The following is a 23516-nucleotide window of genomic DNA, read 5'->3' on the forward strand; positions in this document are numbered from 1 at the left end:
AAATGGAGAATCGGCAAGAAAGGAAATAACACCAGTAGGATGGCTTTAGAACTGTGTAAGAATTGGAGGAAACGGCACCCCTTGGATCCTGGCTTCCTGCCCAAGACTGTCTCCTTGGGGTTGCAGAGGACGGCCCAGGACAACAGAGACTCCTTCTCCATCTAATAAAGGATTCCACATTAAAGAGTTCCACAAGCTCATAGACCTTCCAAAGACCATGTGATATGGCTTATAGTCAGTATCCAATCCATCATTGCTCCGGATGGCTGCCAACACCACTGGTAATTTATTGTCCCAACCTTTGCCAGTAATGTGCACCACTTTGTGAAGTGCTTGCTTGATAGTCTGATCCATCCTTTCTACTGACCCTGCCGACTGAGGATGGTGGGGATAGGTAGTTGTTGCTTTATTCCTAAAGCTTTTAATATTTTTATAATTACTTTTCCTATAAAATGTGCTCCATCATCTGAACCAATTACTTTTGGAGTCCCATAGCTACTAAACAGGACTTTCCACAACTTCTTGGCGGTGGTCTCTGCAGAATGTTTCCTGGTGGAAATTACCTCCACCCACCCACAAAAAGAATCTATCATCACTAATAAATACTGATTCCCTCTTTGGCTCTTAATATAATCAACCTGTATTCTACTCCATGGCCCCGCCAGTCTTTGGAGCCACCAGGGTCCCAAATTCGGTGGTCTATTCCCGTCTGCTGCACACCTTATGCAGTGTTTAACCAAATTTTCTACATCCTCTCGCACCTTAGGCCGTATTCCAAAGTGTTTTTACCTTAAAAGAGAGTATTTTCTATTACCTGGTGGGCCATAGACTGACACAGGTTAATGATCTCTTCTCTTTAAGGTTTTGCAGGTACCCACTTTTCCTCTCCTGTTTTCTTATTCACTGCAGAACCCCATTTCATACTCCAGGTTCCCCAGCTTTAGGTTCAGCCTCCTGTATTACGGAGCCTTGGACCCTTTAAATCACCGCCCAAATCCTGGGACTCCCGGCTGCTGCTGCTACCCCAGGGCTCTGGCAGCAGGGTTCTGACAGCGATTTAAAGGGCCAGGGGCTCTGGCCGCCGTTACTGCTGCAGAGCCCTGGGCCGTTTACATCACTGCCGGAGCCCTGGGGCTCCCGGCTGCTGCCACAGCTCCTGCCATGATTTAAAGAGCCTGGGGCTCCCAGCCACTGCTACGGCAGTCGGAGTCCTGGGCCCTTTAAATCTCAGTGTAAAGGGCCCAGGGATTTAAAGACCCCACCAAATCCGGTTGAGGCCCCTCCCTCTGCTCAGGACTCCGGCATATCGCTAAGTCCTTTAAGTTACTTTCACCCCTGACCATTGGGAAGGAAACAGATGCGTGAGGGGAAGGCTTGCGGCAGAACCTCAAGTTGCACATCCCAGGGGAAGTTCAGGATTTAGCCGAAGCCGAAGCAGTTGAGGATGTCGGCTGGTTCCTCTTCTCTGCTTTGCCCTGCTCAGCTTCCCTTTCAGGATCAGGATGATGAAAGCCCAACGGTGCCATGTGGGTCCCAGGAGACAGCGGGTGTGAGACATACCCCACGGTACAATCTGGACTGTTGAACTGCTTAATCCTCCATCCCAGGGCATGTTTTATCCCAGGGTGAATAAAAATCAATTACTTTAAAAAAAATAACCAAGAAAATCAGATTTCTATTGTTTAAATGTCTGTCTGGTGATGTTCTCCTCCTAATACAACATGGCACGAATGAAATAACCAAACAATGAAACAACCAAATGAAATTAAATGAAATGAAATAACCAAACATTCATTGTCTGATATAGCTGGAAAACTCATCTGAAAAATTTTCAAAATAATTCACGGTTTAAAAATGTATAGTGTGTAGCTTCCATAAATGAAACCTACATCTATCTCTGCATTGTGAAGAATATGTACTAAGGTTATAACAACCAACAAGAATATCTTTTTAGGTAGAAAACCATGATTAAATGGAGTCTTCCTGACTAGTTCTTTAAATCAAATCCACCCTGCTGCTTCCCTGTGTGAACAACCAACCCCTCCACACTCTGCTCACACACAGCCACCAGCCTTCAAAGTCACTCCTGGCTGCACTGAACTGAGTGCGACTAGCCAGACACTCAGGAACTTACCAAACGACACAGCAACATCAGCCAGTTTTCACCTCCCAGCCTTGCACCGTGGGAATGAGCATCTTGGACAGCTCAGTCTGGTCACTGTGATGGACAATCTCAGGCTTGGTCTACACTATGTGTTTAAACCGATTTTAGCAGCGTTAAACTGATTTAATGCTGTACCCGTCCACACTACGAGGCCCTTTATATCGATATAAAGGGCTCTTTAAATCGGTTTCTGTACTCCTCCCCGACGAGAGGAGTATCGCTAAAATCTGTATTACCATATCGGATTAGGGTTAGTGTGGCTGCAAATCGATGGTATTGGCCTCCGGGCGGTATCCCACAGTGCACCACTGTGACTGCTCTGGACAGCAATCTGAACTCAGATGCAGTGGCCAGGTAAACAGGAAAAGCCCCGCGAAATTTTGATTTTCATTTCCTGTTTGCCCAGCGTGGAGCTCTGATCAGCACGGGTGGCAATGCAGTCCCAAATCCAAAAAGAGCTCCAGCATGGACCATACAAGAGATACTGGATCTGATTGCTGTATGGGGAAACAAATCTGTTCTATCAAACCTCCGTTACAGAAGACGAAATGCCAAAGCGTTTGAAAAAAAAATCTACAGGCTACACAGCGCTGCGTGACAATCATAACGGGAAGCCAAAGACTCGAATGGACACTCATGGAGGGAGGGAGGGGGAACTGAGGACTCCAGCTATCCCACAGTCCCCAGCAGTCTCTGAAAAGTATTTGCATTCTTGGCTGAGCTCCCAATGCCTGTAGGTTCAAACACATTATCCGGCGTGGTTCAGGAAATAGCTCGTCAATTTACTCTCCCCTCCCCCCGTGAAAGAAAAGGGAAAGAAATCGTTTCTTGACATTTTTCAATGTCACCCTATGTCATCTTATGTGGTAGATGCGATGCTGCAGCAGTGAAGAGCAGTATCCGCTCCTCTCCCTCCCTGGTGGCAGACGGTACAATATGACTGATATCCGTCGTCACCATCAGCCCGTGAGTGCTCCTGGCTTGCCTCAGGTGAGGTCGGCTGGGGGCGCCTGGGTAAAAATAGGAATGATTCCTGGTTATTCCCAATAGATGGTACAGAACGGCTGGTAACCGTCCTCATCATAGCAACTGGGGGCTGAGCTCCATCAGCCCCCTCCCTTTCCTGTGTAAAGAAAAGATTGTCATGCCTGGACTATCATAGCAGCGGGATGCTGGGTTCCTCTCCTCCGCACCGCTTAATGTCCTGCCTGGACTGTCATAGCACCGGGAAGCTGCCTCCCCCTCATTTTATCTCACTAACAAGTCAGTGTTTCTTATTCCTGCATTCTTTATAACTTCATGACACAAATGGGGGGGACACTGCCACAGTAGCCCAGGAAGGTCAGGGGAGGAGGGAAGCAATGGGTGGGGTTGTTGCAGGGGCACCCCTCGTGAATGGCATGTAGCTCATCATTTCTGCCAGGATCTGACACAGAGCAGCTGTGCTCTCTGATACACAGGTTCTCTAGCACACTTGCCCCATATTCTAGGCAGGACTGATTCTATTTTTAGAAATTATAAAGGAGGGATTGACTCGGGGAATCATTCCCAGTTTTGCCTTTGCGCACACAGCCGACCTCAGCCAGGGGCACCCATGATAGCAGCAGACAGTACAGAACGACAGATAACCATCATCTTACTGCCAATTTACAATGGCAGCAGACAGTACAGAACAACTGATAACCGTCTCTGCTATCATGCAAAAGTAAATGAATGCTGCTGTGTAGCGCTGCAGTAATGCCTCTGTTAGTGGCATCCAGTACACATACGATGACAGTAAAAAAAAATCTGAATGGGCTCCATGGTTGCCGTGCTATGGCGTCTGCCAGGGCAATCAAGGGAAAAAGGGTGCGAAATGATTGTCTGCCGTTGTTTTCCCGGAGGAAGGAATGAGTGACAACATTTACCCAGAACCACCCGCGACAATGATTTTTGCCCCATCAGGCACTGGGATCTCAACCCAGAATTCCAAGGGCCGGGGGAGACTGTGGGAACTATGGGATAGCTATAGAATAGCTACCCACAGTGCAACGCTCCGGAAATCGACACTAGCCTCGGACCATGGACGCACACCGCCGAATTAATGTGCTTAGTGTGGCCGCGTGCACTTGACTTTATGCACTCTGTTTTATAAAACCGGTTTATGTAAAATTGGAATAATCCCATAGTGTAGATGTACCCTCAGTCATTAGTGGGTCACCCCCACAGAGGGGTCGGATTAGGCCACAGCCTTGTTCTCTCCAGTCAAATCCTCCAAACACTTCAATGAAAACACACAGGTCCAGACAAAACAAGAAAACCACTTTAGTAACTGGAGCAAAGGGGTTTCCAGGGATTACAAGGGAAAAGGATGTCAAAGGTCAGAACTGGTTAAAACTACAAAGTTATAAAATGCATTTTAAATCCTAAATTTTACTAATTTAAGGAAAATGTAAAGCAAGGAGGTTTGTGCCCCCCACCTGCTGTTGCAGACAGTTCACAGTTCTGAGTACACAGGTTGGATTTCCTTCCAGCCTTGGTCCGTCCTCCGCACTCCACGGCTCCTGTTGCCTTTCAAGTCATATTCTTGTCTTCTGGAAAGATGGGAGAGGAGAGGTGAAAATGGAGGCAATTCTCTTTCGTGCTTTTGTACCACTCTCCTCCTTGAGGTTCACCCCCCAGCCGGGGGGCAGGTGACAATCAGTCTGTGGCCTAAGTGAGCGTCCAGCCGTCCTTCCGGTGAATTGTAACTCTCTTGTTCCTGGCTCCACAGCTGGTGAAGGGCCAGGTGAGCAATTACTGGCCACTTAGCACCTAGCTGGTGTGCAGGTGCCACTGTCTCTGGGGACCTCGTCTGTGGGCGTTTTCCAGCTTTACAGCATGTAACAAACATACAGCAAACACTCTGGGCTCCATGGACAGTGCTGATTGTCCCATTAAAAGGTGTCTATCATATTCAGCAGGAGAAGATTTATCATTTTATGAACGTGGTGACCATAATAGTGTAGATCAGTGGTTCTCAAACACGTTTGATCAGCCCCTCTCCCTGCCCCACCTTCGTGTCTTTGGTCATTACGCTCCCCACCCTCATAAGCACATATATTGCCACCCAGCTCTAATGGCAGAGTACATGCTGGCGATGCGACCAGCTCTGAAGCCCTCCAATAGCAGCACAGAAGTGAGGGTGGCCACATGAAAAGTGATATTCCTCAATATCGCTGTTCACAGCAGACTTATCACCCCAGTGACACTCCTACTTCTGTGCTGCTGCTCCGCCTGGGTTTGAGAGCCTGAGCATTTATCCCCACCTCCCACATGGGCCTGTTCCTTCTTCATGAGCCCCAGCCACCTGGGGATGACAGCCAGTGCTTTTTTTAAAGAAAACAACCCACACTGATCACACCTCCCTTGACACATTCCTGTCCCTCCATTGGGAGGCTTTGCCCACAATTTGAGAATTGCTAGTGTAGAGAGTCACCGTTGGAATTGGTAGCCAAGATAGTAACACCTGCTCCTTTCCGTCTCCGGGATCCCCACAGAAAATGTCCGAGCAGGAGAGCAGAACAGATCCCATTGACATTAACCTTGTAAAACACATTTTGGTGATTTCAGTTATAAATATTCCCTCCATCTTTCAGACCCTGCCCCCAGCGAATTCAATGACACTGAGATAGAACTGGGAAGGTGGCATGGGTGACTAGTATAATCTCTGAATTACTGATCCCTGAATTAACAGAATACAGGAACCCTTTGCAGAGCTAAACATAGACTAATACAGTTACCCATCTTGGGATCATAGAATATCAGGGTTGGAAGGGACCTAAGGAGGTCATCTACTCCAACCCCCTGCTCAAAGCAGGACCAATCCCCAACTAAATCATCCCAGTCAGGGCTTTGTCAAGCCTGACCTCAAAAACCTCTAAGGAACGAGATTCCACCACCTCCCTAAGTAACCCATTGCAGTGCTTTACCATCCTCCTAGTGAAAAAGATTTTCCTAATACTCAGCCGAAACTTTCCTCACTCAACGTGAGACCATTACTCCTTGTTCTGTCATCTAGTACTAATGAGCACAGTCTAGATTCATCCTCTTTGGAACCCCCTTTCAGGTAGTTGAAAGCAGCGACCAAATCTCATCTTTCTTCTCTTCTGTAGACTAAACAATCCCCGTTCTATCAGCCTCTCCTCATAAGTCATGTGCTCCAGCCCCCTAATCATTTTTGTTGCCCTCCGCTGGACTCTTTCCAATTTTTCCACATCCTTTTTGTAGTGTGGGGCCCAAAACTGGACACAATATTCCAGATGAGGTCTCACCAATGTTCAATAGAAGGGAACCATCACCTCCCTCAATCTGCTGGCAATGACCCTACTTATACAGCGCAAAAGTCAAGGAATAACGCATCCACTGAGCCACTTATCTCCTCATAGAAAACAATTAGGTTACTCAGACATGACTTGCCATCTTCTTCCAAGTCTTTAGAAATAAACACTTACATTTCAAACTCTAGCTTATCTAAGGTGGACAAACTTTTAAAATCTCTCTCTAAAAGTTGATTCTAAGTCAATTACATGCAACTTGCTTAATCTTTTCTTGCCATGTGTCACAGAAGTTTAGATCCTGTGTGAATTCCTCCATGTTTGATGAAGTCAGACCTCCATATGAAACTTTTCGCGCAGTCCAAGCACCTCTGGAGTCTCTCCTGTGTGGACTGCCTGATGACGAACTAGATGTGACCTCTGTACGAAACTTTTCCCACAATCGAAGCACCTGTGGGGTTTCGATCCTGTGTGGATTGCTTGATGTTCAACAAGGTTTGACTTTCTTATGAAACTTTTCCCACACTCCAAGCATTTGTGGGGTCTCTCTCCTGTGTGGATTGCCTCATGACGAACTAGGTGTGACCTCTGTATGAAATTTCTCCCACACTCCAAACACTTGTGAGGTCTCTCTCCTGTGTGTAATGCCTCATGATGAACTAGGTGTGACCTCTGTATGAAACTTTTCCCACACTCCAAGCATTTGTGGGGTCTCTCTTCTGCATGTAATGCCTGATGACGAACTAGATGTGACCGCTGTATGAAACTTTTCCCACAGTCCAAGCACCTGTGGGGTTTCAATCCTGTGTGTAATGCCTGATGTTCAACAAGGCTTGACTTTCTTATGAAACTTTTCCCACACTCCAAGCACTTGTGGGGTCTATCTCCTGTGTGTAATGCCTGATGTTCAACAAGGGTTGACTTTCTTATGAAACTTTTCCCACACTCCAAGCACTTGTGGGGTCTCTCCCCTGTGTGGATTGCCTGATGTTTAACAAGGTCTGACCTTTGTATGTAACCTTTCCCACAGTCCAAGCACTTGTGGGGTCTCTCCCCCGTGTGGATTGCCTGATGCTGAACAAGGTTTGATCTTTGTATGAAACTTTCCCCTAAGTCCAAACACTTGTGGGTTCTCTCTCCTGTGTGGATTGCCTGATGATGAACTAAGTGTGACCTCTGTATGAAATTTTTCCCACACTCCAAGCACTTGTGGGGTCTCTGCCCTGTGTGCAATGCCTGATGTACAACAAGATTTGACTTTCTTATGAAACTTTTCCCACACTCTAAGCACTTGTGGGGTCTCTCTCCTGTGTGGATTGCCTGATGTTCAACAAGGTTTGACTTTCTTATGAAACTTTTCCCACAGTCTAAGCACTTGTGGGGTCTCTCTCCTGTGTGTAATGCCTGATGTTCCAGAAGGGTTGACCTTCTTATGAAACTTTTCTCACAGTCCAAGCACTTGTGGGGTCTCTCTCCTGTGTGGATTGCCTGATGTTTAACAAGGTTTGACTTTCTTATGAAACTTTTCCCACAGTACAAGCACTTGTAGGGTCTCACTCCTGTGTGGATTGCCTGATGTTTAACAAGGTTTGACCTCTCTGTGAAGCTTTTCCCACAGTTCAAGCACTTGTGGGGTTTCTCCCCTGTGTGGATTGTTTGTGTCACAAGCTGTGATCTCACAATGAATTCTTTCCCACTCTGAAGATAGTGCCAAGGTGTCTCTTCCTTGGGATTTGTCTGCTGCGCTCTGGGATCCTCCTCTCTTCCCCCACTGTTATTAGTTTCATCCACTTTCTTCCCTAGCTGGTTTCTCAGAAGCCTCTCTGACCTGTGCCAACTTCCCCAGGATTCCCCTTGCTCCAAGCACTGAGAAAAGTTCCCTTCAGCTCTTCCCACAAAGGTCACCTGTGGTTCCACTTCAATGGGAACTTCCTCATGATGATTCTCATCCTCATTCTCACTCCCTCGCTCAGCACCTCCTGGGAGAGACACAATTCAGACAGGAGTCATTGTGCTGGGGAGAAAGAGGAAGAGCAGAGAGGGAAAACCCAACACAAAGACTGAGCAATTGGACTTGCCTCCACATCCCACCCAAACACTCACAGAGGACAAAAGCTGGGAAGCAAACTCCTGCAGTTAAGAGGCTGGGTGGAATGGCATGAGCTATATCTGATGACTGCAGCCCTGTCCTGGCTGAGATGAGGAAGAACTGAGGGTGCTTACTCACACCATATTTGGGGATTCTCAACTTTTTCCTTCATTCCCTGGATGGTTTCTGTGTCAGTCCTCACCTGTATGGGTGCATCTCGGAAGCCTTCTTTCCTTGCAGGCCCGGAGATCGGGCAACCAAGGCTCTTCTCCTCGTTCCAGCTGGACAATCAGCTCAGGTTTGGGAAGGGGGAATCCTGCGCAGAGGGTGAAATCAGACCAGATCAGGGTGCATGGAGCACTGGTGGAGTATTTGTCAGAAAGGACATTCTGTGAGCGGAACCTGACCCTGTGCTCTGCTGGAGGAACGTGGAATCCAGGAGGAGTGTAAAATGGTCACTGAGCCTCCTTGCGCAGAGGAAGTTGTCTGAGGAGGTGAGCTGAATTATTACTACACTTCCACTAGACATTCGCAGGATCTGTGCGCTCTGGAGGCCTTGCTGACTCACACACGGCTCTTAAACCCCTGCCTCTTTCTAAACCTGCAGAGCCCAGAGCCCTCCCCTAGGCTGGAACTACTCCCAAGGAGGGAGATGAACAGGGATTGTGTGTGCAGCCAAGAAACAACACAGAGACAGGACAATGATTCCCCTTTGAAAGCTGGAGGGGCCGGGATGGTTTAGCTTCTCCATTGGGTTTTGACAACCATGTCCCACTGGAGAGGGCACAGAGATGCAAGTCTCTCTCACATGGCAGCTGTGCATTATGGAACCCACTCACCTCTGATCTAACTGACACAGGAAGAATGACCAGATTCAGACATGCAGACCCCACAGCATCTAGTATCTGAGGTGATGGGACTCCCTTACCCAGAGACGTCACCATCTCGTAGTTCTCCTGCATGACGTCCCTGTAGAGGGCTCTCTGAGCGGGGTCCAACAGAGCCCCCTGCCCCTGGGTGAAATACACAGCCACCTCCTCGAAGCTCACCGGCATCTGAAACAACAAGAGTCCCTCACTCAGCACCTGCTGCCCCAGCCACAATACCAATAGCCACGTGGGAGGAAGGATAGGGAAATGGAAGTTCTGGGAGGGCCAGAGTTGCAGAATCCCACCCCCACCCTGCTCAGAGCAGCCAGGAGGCTTCAGGGGATGGGAGAAGGTGGGAGCTCCTTGTCCCCGCAGCACATGGAGCAGGACAGGATCTTCTCATTTCCCATACACCTGCCAGCCACAGTCTGATGCGGGAAGCAGAGCTCTGAGCCAGGGAAAGGGAAAGGAATCCAAAGAGCTTCACTGCATATTTCACAGTGGCCTCTGGCCAGTGGGGTCTCACTCCAGCACTGGGAACCTGGAAAATGGTCCCGGCCCTGTGCAAGGGGGTTGTATCCTGTTTGAGAAATGGGGAAATGTCCTGTCTCCCCTCCCCCATCACCAATGGGCCCACTCAGAAAATTAGCAGGTTTATCACACCCGGTCTCCTTCCTGCCCCCACCTCCTCAAGAGCTCTGAGAAAATCCCCTACCGCAGCATGCTCCATCACAGACATTTCCCTTCCCTGTGTCCTGGAAGACGGGCCCATCTGGACTGAAAGATGGACGTGATTCCTCAGCCTGTCGGGGTGAGAGGGGAGGTTACAGAAGGGGCTTCAGTCCATGTCACACCCCGATTCTTCCCAGATTCTTCAGACCCTCCCAGTAACAGCATCTCTGAGCCAAGTGCTAGAAAAAAAGCAGAACTAAAGGGGCCACTCTGGGGGATTTCCCCCCACTGCCCTGTAAACTCCTCTCCCTGAGGAACAACAGGAGCCCTCTGGTGGCATCACCTGAAGAATGAGCTGCCCTGGACTCCTGCAGCAGCCCCCAGGGACAGGCAGGCAGAGGCGGAGCCATTGGCCCATCCACACTCCCTGCCTGCCCAAAGCAGCAGCGACTCCTGGGGGGCTGAGATGTGAATCCTGCCCAGAAATCAGACCAGGGCCCTGGGCAGACCCCAAAACTCGTGAGACACAGACCCCGCCAGCACGGGGGTGTCTGACAATAACACAAACTGGGAGCAGAGGGGAGGGGTGGGGCTGGGTCTTTGCCTCTGTCCCCCATCAGTCTCCACCACATCTCCCCTTCCCTCGCAGTGCCCCCCACTCACATCTTCCCCCATTCCAGCCTCGCTCCCCTCAGCCCCACAATCCCCCCGATATCCCCGCATCGCCCCATCTTCCCTTCAGTGCGCCCGACCCCATCCCAGCCTGCCCCCCGCATCCCCAGCACCCGCCTCCTGCCCCCACTCCGCTCCCCCCGCCTGCACCTCTTTAGCCTCCGCCCCCTGCAGCCCGGGGGTGCCGGGGGGGCGGGTCTCTCTCACCTTCCCTCCGAGCGGGGCCCCCCGGGGCAGGGGCCCTGCCGGGCTGGGGGCTCTGCCCTGGGAGAGGCTCCTGGGGAGCAGCGGGAAGGGCCCTGCTGGAGATTCCCCTCTCCCGGCTGCAGCCAGGGCTCCGGGCTCCCAACACCAGCCGCCGGGGCTCGGGGATCTCGCCAGGAGCCTGGGAGCCAGAGTCACCGCAGCGGCTGCGAGTCACTTCCTGCTGCCGGGCCGGAGCCCAGTGCTTCTGGGTCCTAGCGCTGAATAGCGTCCAGTGCAGCATCCTTGGGCGCATGTTACCAGCACTGGGTCACCAGACGGGAAGTGTAAAAAATCAGGACAGGTCGGGGATGGGGTGTAATAGGCACCTATATAAGACAATGCCCCAAATAGCGGGACTGTCCCTATACATTTGGGACATCTGGTCACCCAGCAGCACTGGTGCAAAAGTTGGAGCTGGCTGGGCTGGCTGAGCGGGACTTGTGGGAGAGAGAACCAAAAGGAGGAAGAGAGGAAGTAAGGGAGAGGGGGGGAAGGAAAATGATGGACGAGGGGAAGAGTGAAAGCAGAAACCCACCCTCATATCCACCAAGGTGCAGGTCTGGCCTCAGGGCCTTTTCCCATAGCCCCTGTGGGATCCACATCCTGCATCCCCTTTGCCACTAACCCTTCTCCCCCCTAACTCCGATACTGTTCCCTAACCCCTACATTTTGTCACCTTCACTCCAACCGTTCCACTGTGCCACTTTCACCTTAACCCCTGCACTTCCCTGCCACCTGTGCAACCAACCCCAGCGCTGCGCTGCCTGTGTGTCTGCCACACCGCTGTCCTTCCCAGGTCCCCCCACCACCTTATGCCCAGCAACCCTCATGCCCAGTGGCGTCCCACCCACACCCTCACACTGCCCAGCACCCCCTCACATCCCCCCACCCCACAACTGTCCAGCACGCCATATTCCCTAGGGCTTTCAACACCAAAAAATTAAAAATTCTGTACACAATACTTTAAAATTCAGTCCATTTTGTCAATACCAGGGCCGTCCCTAGATATCCTGGGCCCCTACACAACCCCCCTGTGGGGGGTGGAATAGACCTCCTTGGGGGGGAAGCCCCAGGCCTCCACAGGGGGTTAGCATGGGAGACAGGGAGGAACCACCCCCCAGCACTCACCGGGGGAACGGCTGGGGCCAGGTCTCTGTCCTTCTTGCCACCAGTGAGTGTAGGCCAGGCCCTGCTGCAGAGTCCTCAGGGGTAGGGCTGGGGTGGAGCAGGGGCAGGAAGAGGTGGGGTGGGGCAAAGCAAGGGGAGGGGCTTTGGGGAAGGGGGGAAGTGAGGGCAGGGTTGGGGCAGGAAGAGGCGGGGTGGGGCAAAGCAAGAGCAGCAGCTTTGGTGCCCCAAACTTCCTGGTGCCCTACATAGCTGCCTTCTTTGTGGATGGCCCCCTGGGCCCTGGTCAGTACATATATGTGCAGGCTCCAGAATGGCAGTGGAAAGCATTGGCCCCTGGCTGCATGGAGGTGGGCGATCACCCTGCAGACTTCCCCCTCCCCTCCCCTCCTAGGAGAGGGACTTGGCAGTGACATACCTCTGTGTGCATGTCAAAAGGCCACAGGGAAACATTTTACATGGTGGCTGGCATGTCAGCCAGGACCCAAAATAGCTGATACCAGTGGCAGAGTCCAGCCCTCACAGGGCCCTTCCCTGCCAGGTCTCTGGGCCATCACCTCCCAAATGGCCTTTCATTCTCCCTAAAATGGAACATTTCCCTCTAGGCCTGAACCAGCAGAGCTTGGGGTGCGCAGTGTAGTAAGAACAGGAATTCTCTTCAGGCACCAGCCTTTTCTCTCTGTCCTTATTCATACAGGGCTTGTCTACACCACGGCATGTTTTAGCAACAAGTCAGCGTCTATGACGGCTAGCTCATTGAGTCAGACAAAGACATCCCTCCTTGCTCTCTTCCCTTCCCAGTCTGGCTCGCCCCAGCCATCCCCAGCCCGATTCCTCCTCCTTCACTTCACAAAGTCCCACGCTCGGCTCTACCAAGCTCTGCTCCAATATCCCTCTTCCCAGCCTCCACAGCCTGTTCCCAGACTTGCTCAACCCCCCTGCTGGGCCTGACTCCCCCAGCCCTGCTCACTCACATGCTACAAACTTTTTCCCCTGGATCTGGCTGGTCTCTAGGACCCCCACCACAGGCAGGGAAGGGCTCCGCGCAGCTCTGAGCTCTGGGGAGGAAGGGAGGGGGTGCTGGGTAGAGCCAGAGCCCTCAGCCAGCCAGCTGAGGGATAATTCAATTCCAGAGGATGGAAACAGGGTCACTGAGCCCCCTTGGGAGATGCAGGCAATGTTGGGATATGTACATATATAACCCATATATCCATGGACCTAGTGTGGCTGGAGTGTGTTTCGACCTGAGTTCATGATTTGCATTTTGGCAACCAAACTGAGAACGGAAGGGAGAATTGTCAAAAAGAACAGTTTTTTATAAACAGTTTTGTCATGTCCCTGGAAAAAAATGAGGAATCGGCAAGAAAGGAAATAACACCAGCGGGACGGCTTTAAAACAGTTTAAGAACTGGAAAAAATGGCATCCCTTGGATCTTGGCTTCCTGCCCAAGACTGTCTCCTTGGAGTTGCAGATGAAGGCCCAGGACAACAGAGACTCCTCCTCCTTCATATAATAAAGGGTTCCACATTAAAGGGTTCCATAAGCTCATAGACCTTCCAAAGACAATGTGATCCGGCTGGTAGTCAGTATCCAATCCATCATTGCTCCGGATGGCTGCCAATACCACTGGTAATTTATTGTCCCAACCTTTGCCAGTAACGTGCACCACTTTGCAAAGGGCTTGCTTGACAGTCTGATCCATCCTTTCTACTGTCCCTGATGATTGAGGATGGTGGGGGATAGGTAGTTGTTGCTTTAGTCCTTGTCAGGGTCTCTTTTCCACTTTGAACTTTAGCATCCAGAAAGTGGGGACCTGCATGTCCCTTCTAAGCATAATTCCTAGCTTAGATCTGAGAGGCTGCCACCAACCAAAATATAGTGTTTGGTACACTTTCTATCCCCCAAAAACCTTCCCTGGGGAACCCTGAGATATACCCTAATCCAAACTCCTTGGATTCTAAAACAGAGAGGAAATAACCTTTCCCCTCGCTTCTCTCCCCCTCCCAGACTCTTCCTGAGACAGACACTGATCCAAACTCCTTGGATTCTAAAACAGAGAGGAAATAACCTTTTCCCCCCTCTGCTCTCCCCCTCCTAGACTCTTCCTGAGAGAGACACTGATCCAAACTCCTTGGATCCTAAAACAAAGAGAAATTAAAATTTCCCTCCTCCCTGGGTTACCCGGAGAGATACTGTGATTGAAACTCCTTGAATCTTAAAACAGACAGGAAATTCACGTTCCCCCCCACCAATCCCTGGTGAGTTCAGACCCAGTCCCCTAGGGTCTTACACAAAGACAAAATCAATCAGGTTTTTAAAAGAAAAGCTTTTAATTAAAGAAAGAAAAAAGTAAAAATTATCTCTGTAAAAAATCAAGATGGAAAATGTTTACAGGGTCTTCAGCCATATAGACTAGAGGGACTCCCTCCTCCTAGCATAAAATACAAGTTACAGCAAACAGAGGTAAAATCCTTCCAGCAAAATACACGTTTGCAAATAAACAAAGCAAACATAAATCTAATCCGCTTTCAATCTATTACTTACTATCTCGAACCTGAAAGACTGTTTCAGTAAGATTGGAGAAATCTGGTTGCATGTCTGGCTTCTCTTAATCCCAAGAGAGAACAAAGAGCAGAACAAAAAGCACAAAACAAAGACTTCCCTCCACCAAGATTTGAAAGTATCTTCTCTCCTGATTGGTTCTTTGGTCAGGTGTCAGCCAGGTTCACTGAGCTTGTTAACCCTTTACAGGTAAAAGAGACATTAAACCTTAACTATCTGGTTAGACAGTCCTAAAACTTTTAACATTTTTATAATTACTTTTCCTATAAAATGTGCCCCATCATATGAACCAATTACTTTTGGAGTCCCGTATCTACTAAACAGGACTTTCCACAACTTCTTGGCAGTGGTCTCTGCAGAATGATTCCTGGTGGAAATTGCCTCCACCCAGCCACAAAAAGAGACATACCTCAGGGTACAATCTGGACAGTTGAACTGCCTAATTCTCCATCCCAGGGTGAATAAAAATCAATGACTTTAAAAAAAAAAATCAAGAAAATCAGACTTCCTTTATTTATATGTCTGTCTGGTGATGTTCTCCTCCTAACACAGGATGGCATGAATGAAATAACCAAACAATGAAATAACCAAATGAAATGAAATGAAATGACCAAACAATCATTGTCTGATACAGCTGTAAAACTCATCTGAAAAGTTTTCAAAATAAATCACGGTTTAAAAATGTATAGTGTGTACCTAACAAAAATGGAATCTACATCTACCTCTGCGTTGTAAAGAATATATACTAAGGTTATAACAACTAAGAAGAATATATTTTTAGGTAGAAAACCATGATTAAATCGAGTCTTCTAGACTAATGATTTAAATCAAATCCACCCTGCTGCTTCCCTGGGTGAACAACAAACCCCTCCACACTCTGCTCACACACAGCCACCAGCCTTCAAAGTCACTCCTGGCTGCACTGAACTGAGTGCGACTAGCTACACACTCAGGAACTTCCCAATCGACACAACAACATCAGCCAGTTTTCTCCTCCCACCTTGCACCGCAGGAAAGTGCATCTTGGACAGCTCAGTCCGGTTACTGGGATGGATAATCTCAGTCATTAGTGGGTCACCCCCACAGAGGGGCCGGGTTAGGCCACAGCCTTGTTCTCTCCAGCCAAATCCCCCAAACACTTCAATGAAAATACACAGGTCCAGACAAAACACTAAAACTACTTTACTAACTGGAGCAAGGGGGTTCTCAGGGATTACAAGGGAGAAGGATGTCAAAGGTCAGAACTGGTTAAAACTACAAAGTTCTAAAATGCATTTTAAATCCTAAATTTTACCAATTTAAGGAAAATGTGAAGCAAGGAGGTTTTTGCACCCCGCCCGCTCTTGCAGGCAGTTCACAGTTCTGAGTACACAGGTTGGATTTCCTTCCAGCCTTGGTCCGTCCTCCCCACTCCACGGCTCCTGTTGCCTTTCAACTCTTATTCTTGCCTTCTGAAAAGATGGGAGAGGAGAGGTGAAAACAGAGGCAATTCTCTCCCGTGCTTTTGTACCATTCTCCTCTTTGAGGTTCATTCCCCAGCTTGGGGGCAGGTGACAATCAGTCTGTGACCTAAGTGAGCATCCAGCCGTCCTTCCGGTGAATTGTAACTCTCTTGTTCCCGGCTCCACAGCTGGTGAAGGGCCAGTTGAGCAATTACTGGCCACTTAGCAGCTAGCTGGTGTGCAGGTGCCACTGTCTCTGGGGACGTTGTCTGTGGGCGTTTTCCAGCTTTACAGCATATAACAAACATACAGCAAACTCTCCGAGCTCCATGGACAGTGCTGATAGACACATTAAAAGATGTCTGTCATATTCAGCAGGAGAAGATTTATCATTTTATGAACATGGTGACCATAATAGTGTAGGCCAGTGGTTCTCAAACGCTTTTCATCAGCCCCCCTCGCTGCCTCACCTTCTTTGTGTCTTTAGTCATTATGCTCCCCACCCTCAAAAGCACATTTATCGCCACCCAGCTCTAATGGCAGAGTACATGCTGGCGATGCGACCAGCTCTGAAGCCCTCCAATACCAGCACAGAAGTGAGGGTGGCCACATGAAAAGTGATATTCCTCAATATCGCTGTCCACAGCAGACTTATCACCCCAGTGAAACCCCTACTTCTGTGCTGCTGCTCCACCAGGGTTTGAGAGCCTGAGCATTTATCCCCACCTCCCACATGGGCCTGTTCCTTCTTCATCAGCCCCAGCCACTTGGGGATGACAGCCAGTGCTTTTTTTAAAACAAACAAACAACCCACACTGATCACACCTCCCTTGACAAATTCCTGTCCCTCCATTGGGAGGCTTTGCCCACAGTATGAGAATTGCTAGTGTAGAGAGTCACCGTGGGGATTGGTAGCCAAGATGGTAACACCTGCTCCTTTCCATCTCCGGGACCCCCAGAGAAAATGTCCGAGCAGGAGAGCGGAACAGATCCCATTGACATTAACCTTGTAAAACACATTTTGGTGATTTCAGCTATAAATATTCCCTCCATCTTTCAGACCCTGCCCCCAGCGAATTCAATGACACTGAGATAGAACTGGGAAGGTGGCATGGGTGACTAGTATAATCTCTGAATTACTGATCCCTGATTTAACAGAACACAGGAACACTTTGCAGAGCTAAACATAGACTAATACAGCTACCCATCTTGGGATCATAGAATATCGGGGTTGGAAGGGACCTAAGGAGGTCATCTACTCCAACCCCCTGCTCAAAGCAGGACCAATCCCCAACTAAATCATCCCAGACAGGGCTTTGTCAAGCCTGACCTCAAAAACCTCCAAAGAACGAGATTCCACCACCTCCCTAAGTAACCCATTGCAGTGCTTTACCATCCTCCCAGTGAAAAAGATTTTCCTAATACTCAACCGAAACTTTCCTCACTCAGCTTGAGACCATTACTCCTTGTTCTGTCATCTGGTACTAATGAGCACAGTCTAGATCCATCCTCTTTGGAACCCCCTTTCAGGTAGTTGAAAGCAGCTACCAAATCTCGTCTTTCTTCTCTTCTGTAGACTAAACAATCCCCGTTCTCTCAGCCTCTCCTCATAAGTCATGTGCTCCAGCCCCCTAATCATTTTTGTTGCCCTCCGCTGGACTCTTTCCAATTTTTCCACATCCTTTTTGTAGTGTGGGGCCCAAAACTGGACACAATATTCCAGAGGAGGCCTCTCCAATAGAAGGGAACCATCACCTCCCCCAATCTGCTGGCAATGCCCCTACTTATACAGCGCAAAAGTCAAGGAATAACACATCCACTGAGCCACTTATCGCCTCATAGAAAGCAACTAGGTTACTCAGATATGACTTGCCATCTTCTTCCAAGTCTTTAGAAATATACATTTACATGTCAAACTCTAGCTTATCTAAGGTGGACAAACATTTAAAATCTCTCTCTAAAAGTTGAATCTAAGTTAATAACATGCAACTTGCTTAATTCTTTCTTGCTATGTGTCACAGAAGTTTAGATCCTGTGTGGATTCTTCCATATTTAATCAAGTGAGACCTCCATATGAAACTATTCCCGCAGTACAAGCACCTCTGGAGTCTCTCCTGTGTGGATTGCCTGATGACGAACTAGATGTGACCTGTGTATGAAACTTTTCCCACAATCGAAGCACCTGTGCGGTTTCGATCCTGTGTGGATTGCTTGATGTTCAACAAGGTTTGACTTTCTTATGAAACTTTTCCCACACTCCAAGCACTTGTGTGGTCTCTCTCCTGTATGTAATGCCTCATGACGAACTAGGTGTGACCTCTGTATGAAATTTTTCCCACACTCCAAACACTTGTGAGGTCTCTCTCCTGTGTGTAATGCCTCATGATGAACTAGGTGTGACCTCTGTATGAAACTTTTCCCACACTCCAAGCACTTGTGGGGTCTATCTCCTGCGTGTAATGCCTGATGGCGAACTAGATGTGACCTCTGTATGAAACTTTCCCCACAGTCGAAGCATCTGTGGGGTTTCAATCTTCTGTGTAATGCCTGATGTTCAACAAGTGTTGACTTTATTATGAAACTTTTCCCACACTCCAAGCACTTGTGGGGTCTGTCCCCTGTGTGGATTGCCTGATGATGAACTAGGTGTGACCTCTGTATGAAATTTTTCCCACACTCCAAGCACTTGTGGGGTCTCTCTCCTGTGTGGATTGCCTGATGTCTAACAAGATCTGACCTTTGTATGTAACCTTTCCCACAGTCCAAGCACTTGTGGGGTCTCTCCGCTGTGTGGATTGCCTGATGTTTAACAAGGTCTGACTTTCTTATGAAACTTTTCCCACACTCCAAGCACTGGTGGGGTCTCTCTCCTGTGTGTATTGCCTGATGTTTAACAAGGTCTGACTTTCTTATGAAACTTTTCCCACACTTCAAGCACTGGTGGGGTTTCTCCCCTGTGTGGATTGCCTGATGTCTATTTATCTGTGTCTTCAAAATGAAAGATTTCCGGCACTCGAGGGATTCAGAGGGTTTTTCTCCACTGTGGCTTCTCCCATGGTTATTAAGGCCTGAGAGCTTATGGAAGCTTTCCCCATGGTCCAAGCATAGAAGGGGTTTCTCTCCAGTATGGATTGTCTGATGTGTCACAAGCTGTGAGCTCACAATGAATCCTTTCCCACACTGAAGGTAGTGCCAGGGTGCCTCTTCCTTGACAGTTGTCTGCTGCGCTCTGGGATCCTTGTCTCCTCCCCCACCATTACTAGATTCATCCACTTTCTTCCCTGGATGGTTTCCCAGAAGCCTCTCTGACCTGTGCCAACTTCCCCAGGATTTTGCCTGCTCCAAGCACCAGGGAAAATTCCCTTCAGCTCTTTCCACAAAGGTCACCTGCGGTTCCACTTCCTGGGGAACTTCTTCATTCTCACTCCCTCGCTCAGAACCTGCTGGGAGAGACACAATCCAGACAGGAATCATTGTGATGGGGAGAAAGAGGAATAGCACAAAGGGAAAACCCAACACAGACTGAGCAATTGGACTCCTCCTCCACATCCCACCCAAACACTCACAAGGAAGGAAAGCTGGGAAGAAAACTTCTGCAGATAAGAGACTGGGTGGAATGGCGTAAGCTATATCTGATGACTGCAGCCCTGTCCTGGCTGAAATGAGGAAGAACTGAGGGTTCTTACTCACACCATATTTGGGGATTGTCAACTTTTTCCTTCATTCCCTGGATGGTTTCTGTGTCAGTCCTCACCTGTATGGTTGCATCTCGGAAGCCTTCTTTCCTTGCAGCCCTGGAGATCGGGCAACCAAAGCTCTTCTCCTCGTTCCAACCGCACAATCAGCTCAGGTTTGGGAAGGGGGAATCCTGCGCAGAGGGTGAAATCAGACCAGATCAGAGTGCACGGAGTATTTGTCAGAAAGGGCATACTGTGAGTGGAACCTGTCCCTGTGCTCTGCTGGAGGAACATGGAATCCAGGAGGAGTGTAAAATGGTCACTGAGCCTTCTTGCGCAGAGGAAGTTGTCTGAGGAGGTGAGCTGAATTATTATACTACACCTTCACTAGGCGTTCTCAGGATCTGTGCGCTCTGGGGGCCTTGCTGACTCACACACGGCTCTGGACTTAAACCCCTGCCTCTTTCTAAACCTGCAGAGACCAAAGCCCTCCCCAGGGCTGGAGCTAGTCCCAACGAGGGAGGTGAACAGGGATTGTGTGTGCAGCCAAGAAACAACACAGACATGACAATGACAGATTTATGGCACTTTGAAAGCTGGAGGGGTGGGGATGGTTTAGCTTGTCCATTGGCTTTTGACACACATGTCCCACTGGAGGGGGCACGGAGATGCAAGTCTCTCTCATACGGCAGCTGTGCATTATGGGACCCACTCACCTCTGATCTAACTGACATGGGAAGAACATGACCAGATATAGAAAAGCAGACTCCACGGCTTCTAGTATCTGAGGGGACAGGAATCCCTTACCCAGCGAGGTCACCATCTTGTAGTTCTCCTGCATGACGTCCCTGTAGAGGGCTCTCTGAGCGAGGTCCAGCAGAGCCCCCTGCCCCTGGGTGAAATACACAGCCACCTCCTCGAAAGTCACTCGCATCTGAAACACCAAAAGGACCCAGTCATTACCTGCTGCTCCAGCCACAATCCCACTAGTCACGTGAGAGGAAGGATAAAGAAATGGAAGCTCGGGGAGGGCCAGAGTTGCAGAATCCCACCCCCACCCTGCTCAGAGCAGCCAGGAGGCTTCGGGGGTGGGAGAAGGTGAGAGCTCCTTGTCCCTCCCAGCACACGGAGCAGGGCAGGATATTCTCATTTCCCACACACCTGCGAGCCACAGGCTGATGCGGGAAGCAGAGCTCTGAGCCAGGGACAGGGAAAGGAATCCAAAGAGCTTCACTGCATATTTCACAGCAGTCTCTGGCCAGTGGGGTCTCACTCCAGCACTGGGAGCCTGGAAAATGTTCCCAGCCCTGTGCAAGGGGGTTGTATCCTGTTTGAGAAATGAGGAAATGTCCCGTCTCTCCTCCCCCATCACCAATGGGCCCACTCAGAAAATCAGCAGGTTTATCACACCTGGTCTCTTTCCTGCCCCCACCTCCTCAAGAGCTCCGAGAAAATCCCCTACCGCAGCTGGCTCCATCACAGACATTTCCCTTCCCTGCGTTCTGGAAGATGGGCCCATCTGGACCGAAAAATGGACGTGATTCCTCAGCCTGTCGGGGTGAGAGGGGAGGTTACAGAAGGGGCTTCAGTCCATGTCACACCCCGATTCTCCGCAGACTCTTCAGACCCTCCCAGTAACAGCATCTCTGAGCCAAATGCTAGAAAAAAAGCAGAACTAAAGGGGCCACTTTGGGGTATTTCCCCCCACTGCCCTGTAAACTCCTCTCCCTGAGGAACAACAAGAGCCCTCCGGTGGCATCACCTGAAGAATGAGCTGCCCTGGACTCCTGCAGCAGCCCCCAGGGACAGGCAGGCAGAGGCGGAGCCATTGGCCCATCCACACTCCCTGCCTGCCCAAAGCAGCAGTGACTCCCGGGGAACTGAGATGTGAATCCTGCCCAGAAATCAGACCAGGGCCCTGGGCAGACCCCAAAACTCATGGGACAGAGACCCCATCAACACGGGGGTGTCTGACAATAAAAACACGCTGGGAGCAGAAGTGGGGGGCTGGGTTTCTGCCTCTGTTCTCCTCCCGCCTCCCCACATCCCCCCTTCCCTCGCAGTGCCCCCCACTCACATCTTCCCCCATTCCAGCCTCGCTCCCCTCAGCTCCACAATCCCCCCGATCCGCCCGCACCGCCCCATCTTCCCTTCAGTGCGCCCCCGCCCCCATCCCAGCCTGCCCCCCGCAACCCCAGCACCCGTCTCCTGCCGCCACCCCTGCACCTCTTTAGCCTCCGCCCCCTGCAGCCCGGGAGTGACGGGGGGGGGCGGGTCTCTCTCACCTTCCCTCCGAGCGGGGCCCCCCGGGGCAGGGGCCGGGCCGGGCTGGGGGCTCTGCCCTGGGAGAGGCTCCTGGGGAGCAGCGGGAAGGGCCCTGCTGGAGATTCCCCTCTCCCGGCTGCAGCCAGGGCTCCGGGCTCCCAGCACCAGCCGCCGGGGCTCGGGGATCTCGCCAGGAGCCTGGGAGCCAGAGTCACCGCAGCGGCTGCGAGTCACTTCCTGCTGCCGGGCCGGAGCCCAGCGCTCGCTGCCCCACAGCCGCCTCCCGGCCGCTCCTGGGTCCTAGCGCTGCAGGGGTCGCGCTGCAGCATCTCTGGCTCCGGCTCCTGTTCCACTCCCAGGCTCTAAGGGCAGAAGGGCCCATCAGGAGCATCTAGCCCAGGGGGTCTCACGACCAAATTTTTGGTGGCCTCAGAGTGTGGCCAGCAACTCTCACTGGTGGCGGCTCTGACACTTTCCCCTATAATCCTAACTAACTTTAGGAGAAGCCAATAAATATGCACACAGGTAAGAGAGGGGGATATTCCTCCTAGAGTGGGGAACTTTTCTGGGTTATATGGCACCAGGGTGGAATTGGCAAGCGAAAGGATCTGAGTCCTTTACTCAGAGGCCTGCATGACCTCAAGGACACCCCCCCCCTCCACCCTGGTCCCCATAACCCTAAGGCTGGGCTCAGGGCTCCTGAGGTGCTCATCCCCCAATCTTCTTGTGGTCACCCACAACAGATATCCCCATTGTGGGGTGTTCCCTTCACTCCAGATGCTTCCCTGATCATTACACAGAGTTCAGAACAAATACAATTTATTAAACAAGTAATACAAAAATAAGGAGAAAAGTGGGAAAGATTTAAGGAAAACATGTCACTCCACTGGGGGTGGGGGGCAGGAAGAACCACAAACAGCATCTGTGGGATGCCAAGGCAGTTCACAGTCTGTTCCTCCCATGTCCCATGCCTCCTGCCCAGGCTCTGGCTGTGCTGCAGAGATGCTGCGGATCAGACACTTACTCTGGTGGTGGCCACATGCCCTCAGGCTCTAGGTGGCAGGACCCTTCTTCCTAAATCAGTCTCTTCCTGTCAGGGTTACTTATAAATAAATGGTGATATACCAATCTCCTAGAATTGGAAGGGACTTCCAAAGGTCATTGAGTCCAGCCCCCTGCCTTCACTAGCAGGACCAAATACTGGTTTTCCCCCAGACCCCCAACTGGCCTCCCTCAAGGACTGAACTCACAACCCTGGCTTTAGCAGACCAATGCTCAAACCACACCCAGTCTAGCCTGCAAGGCCTCTTAGCTGAGGGCATCTCCTTGCCCAGGGTCCCCTTGGTTCACTGCTCCCAGTTCCGCACTGCTCCAGTTTCCCTCTGCCACAGCACTGCTGCTGCTCTGCCTCCAGCCCAACTCTCCACTCTTCTTGGC

General features: G+C 50.3%; 4 protein-coding genes across 12 annotated transcripts in view; 1 reads left to right on the forward strand and 3 right to left on the reverse strand.

The window, feature by feature from the left end:
- Window positions 1-23516, reverse strand: part of LOC115640751 (zinc finger protein 436-like) — a 452700-nt gene that overhangs the window by 395215 nt on the left and 33969 nt on the right. The gene's annotated exons all lie outside the window — the stretch shown is intronic.
- Window positions 1-23516, reverse strand: part of LOC115640730 (zinc finger protein 260-like) — a 341512-nt gene that overhangs the window by 288821 nt on the left and 29175 nt on the right. The window contains exons 4-6 of one of the 5 annotated variants that reach the window (XM_030543667.1): window positions 8751-8864; window positions 8365-8438; window positions 4445-4737 (exon numbers count right to left, since the gene is read on the reverse strand). The exons of 1 other annotated variant lie outside the window; for it this stretch is intronic. In XM_030543667.1, the coding sequence (XP_030399527.1) occupies window positions 4723-4737; window positions 8365-8438; window positions 8751-8864 (203 nt within the window). In that variant the 3' untranslated portion in view covers window positions 4445-4722. Of the gene's footprint in view, window positions 1-4444; window positions 4738-6386; window positions 7466-7885; window positions 8439-8750; window positions 8865-9603; window positions 10077-23516 lie in introns of those variants that run through there. 3 more of the 5 variants (XM_030543665.1, XM_030543669.1, XM_030543662.1) reach the window with 3 other exon arrangements.
- LOC115640774 (putative zinc finger protein 66) overlaps window positions 1-23516 on the forward strand; it is a 687485-nt gene that overhangs the window by 162751 nt on the left and 501218 nt on the right. The gene's annotated exons all lie outside the window — the stretch shown is intronic.
- LOC115640675 (zinc finger protein 850-like) overlaps window positions 1-23516 on the reverse strand; it is a 542158-nt gene that overhangs the window by 120912 nt on the left and 397730 nt on the right. The gene's annotated exons all lie outside the window — the stretch shown is intronic.

The sequence above is a fragment of the Gopherus evgoodei genome, unplaced genomic scaffold (assembly GCF_007399415.2).
Source record: "Gopherus evgoodei ecotype Sinaloan lineage unplaced genomic scaffold, rGopEvg1_v1.p scaffold_32_arrow_ctg1, whole genome shotgun sequence".
NCBI classification, from domain to species: domain Eukaryota; kingdom Metazoa; phylum Chordata; order Testudines; family Testudinidae; genus Gopherus; species Gopherus evgoodei.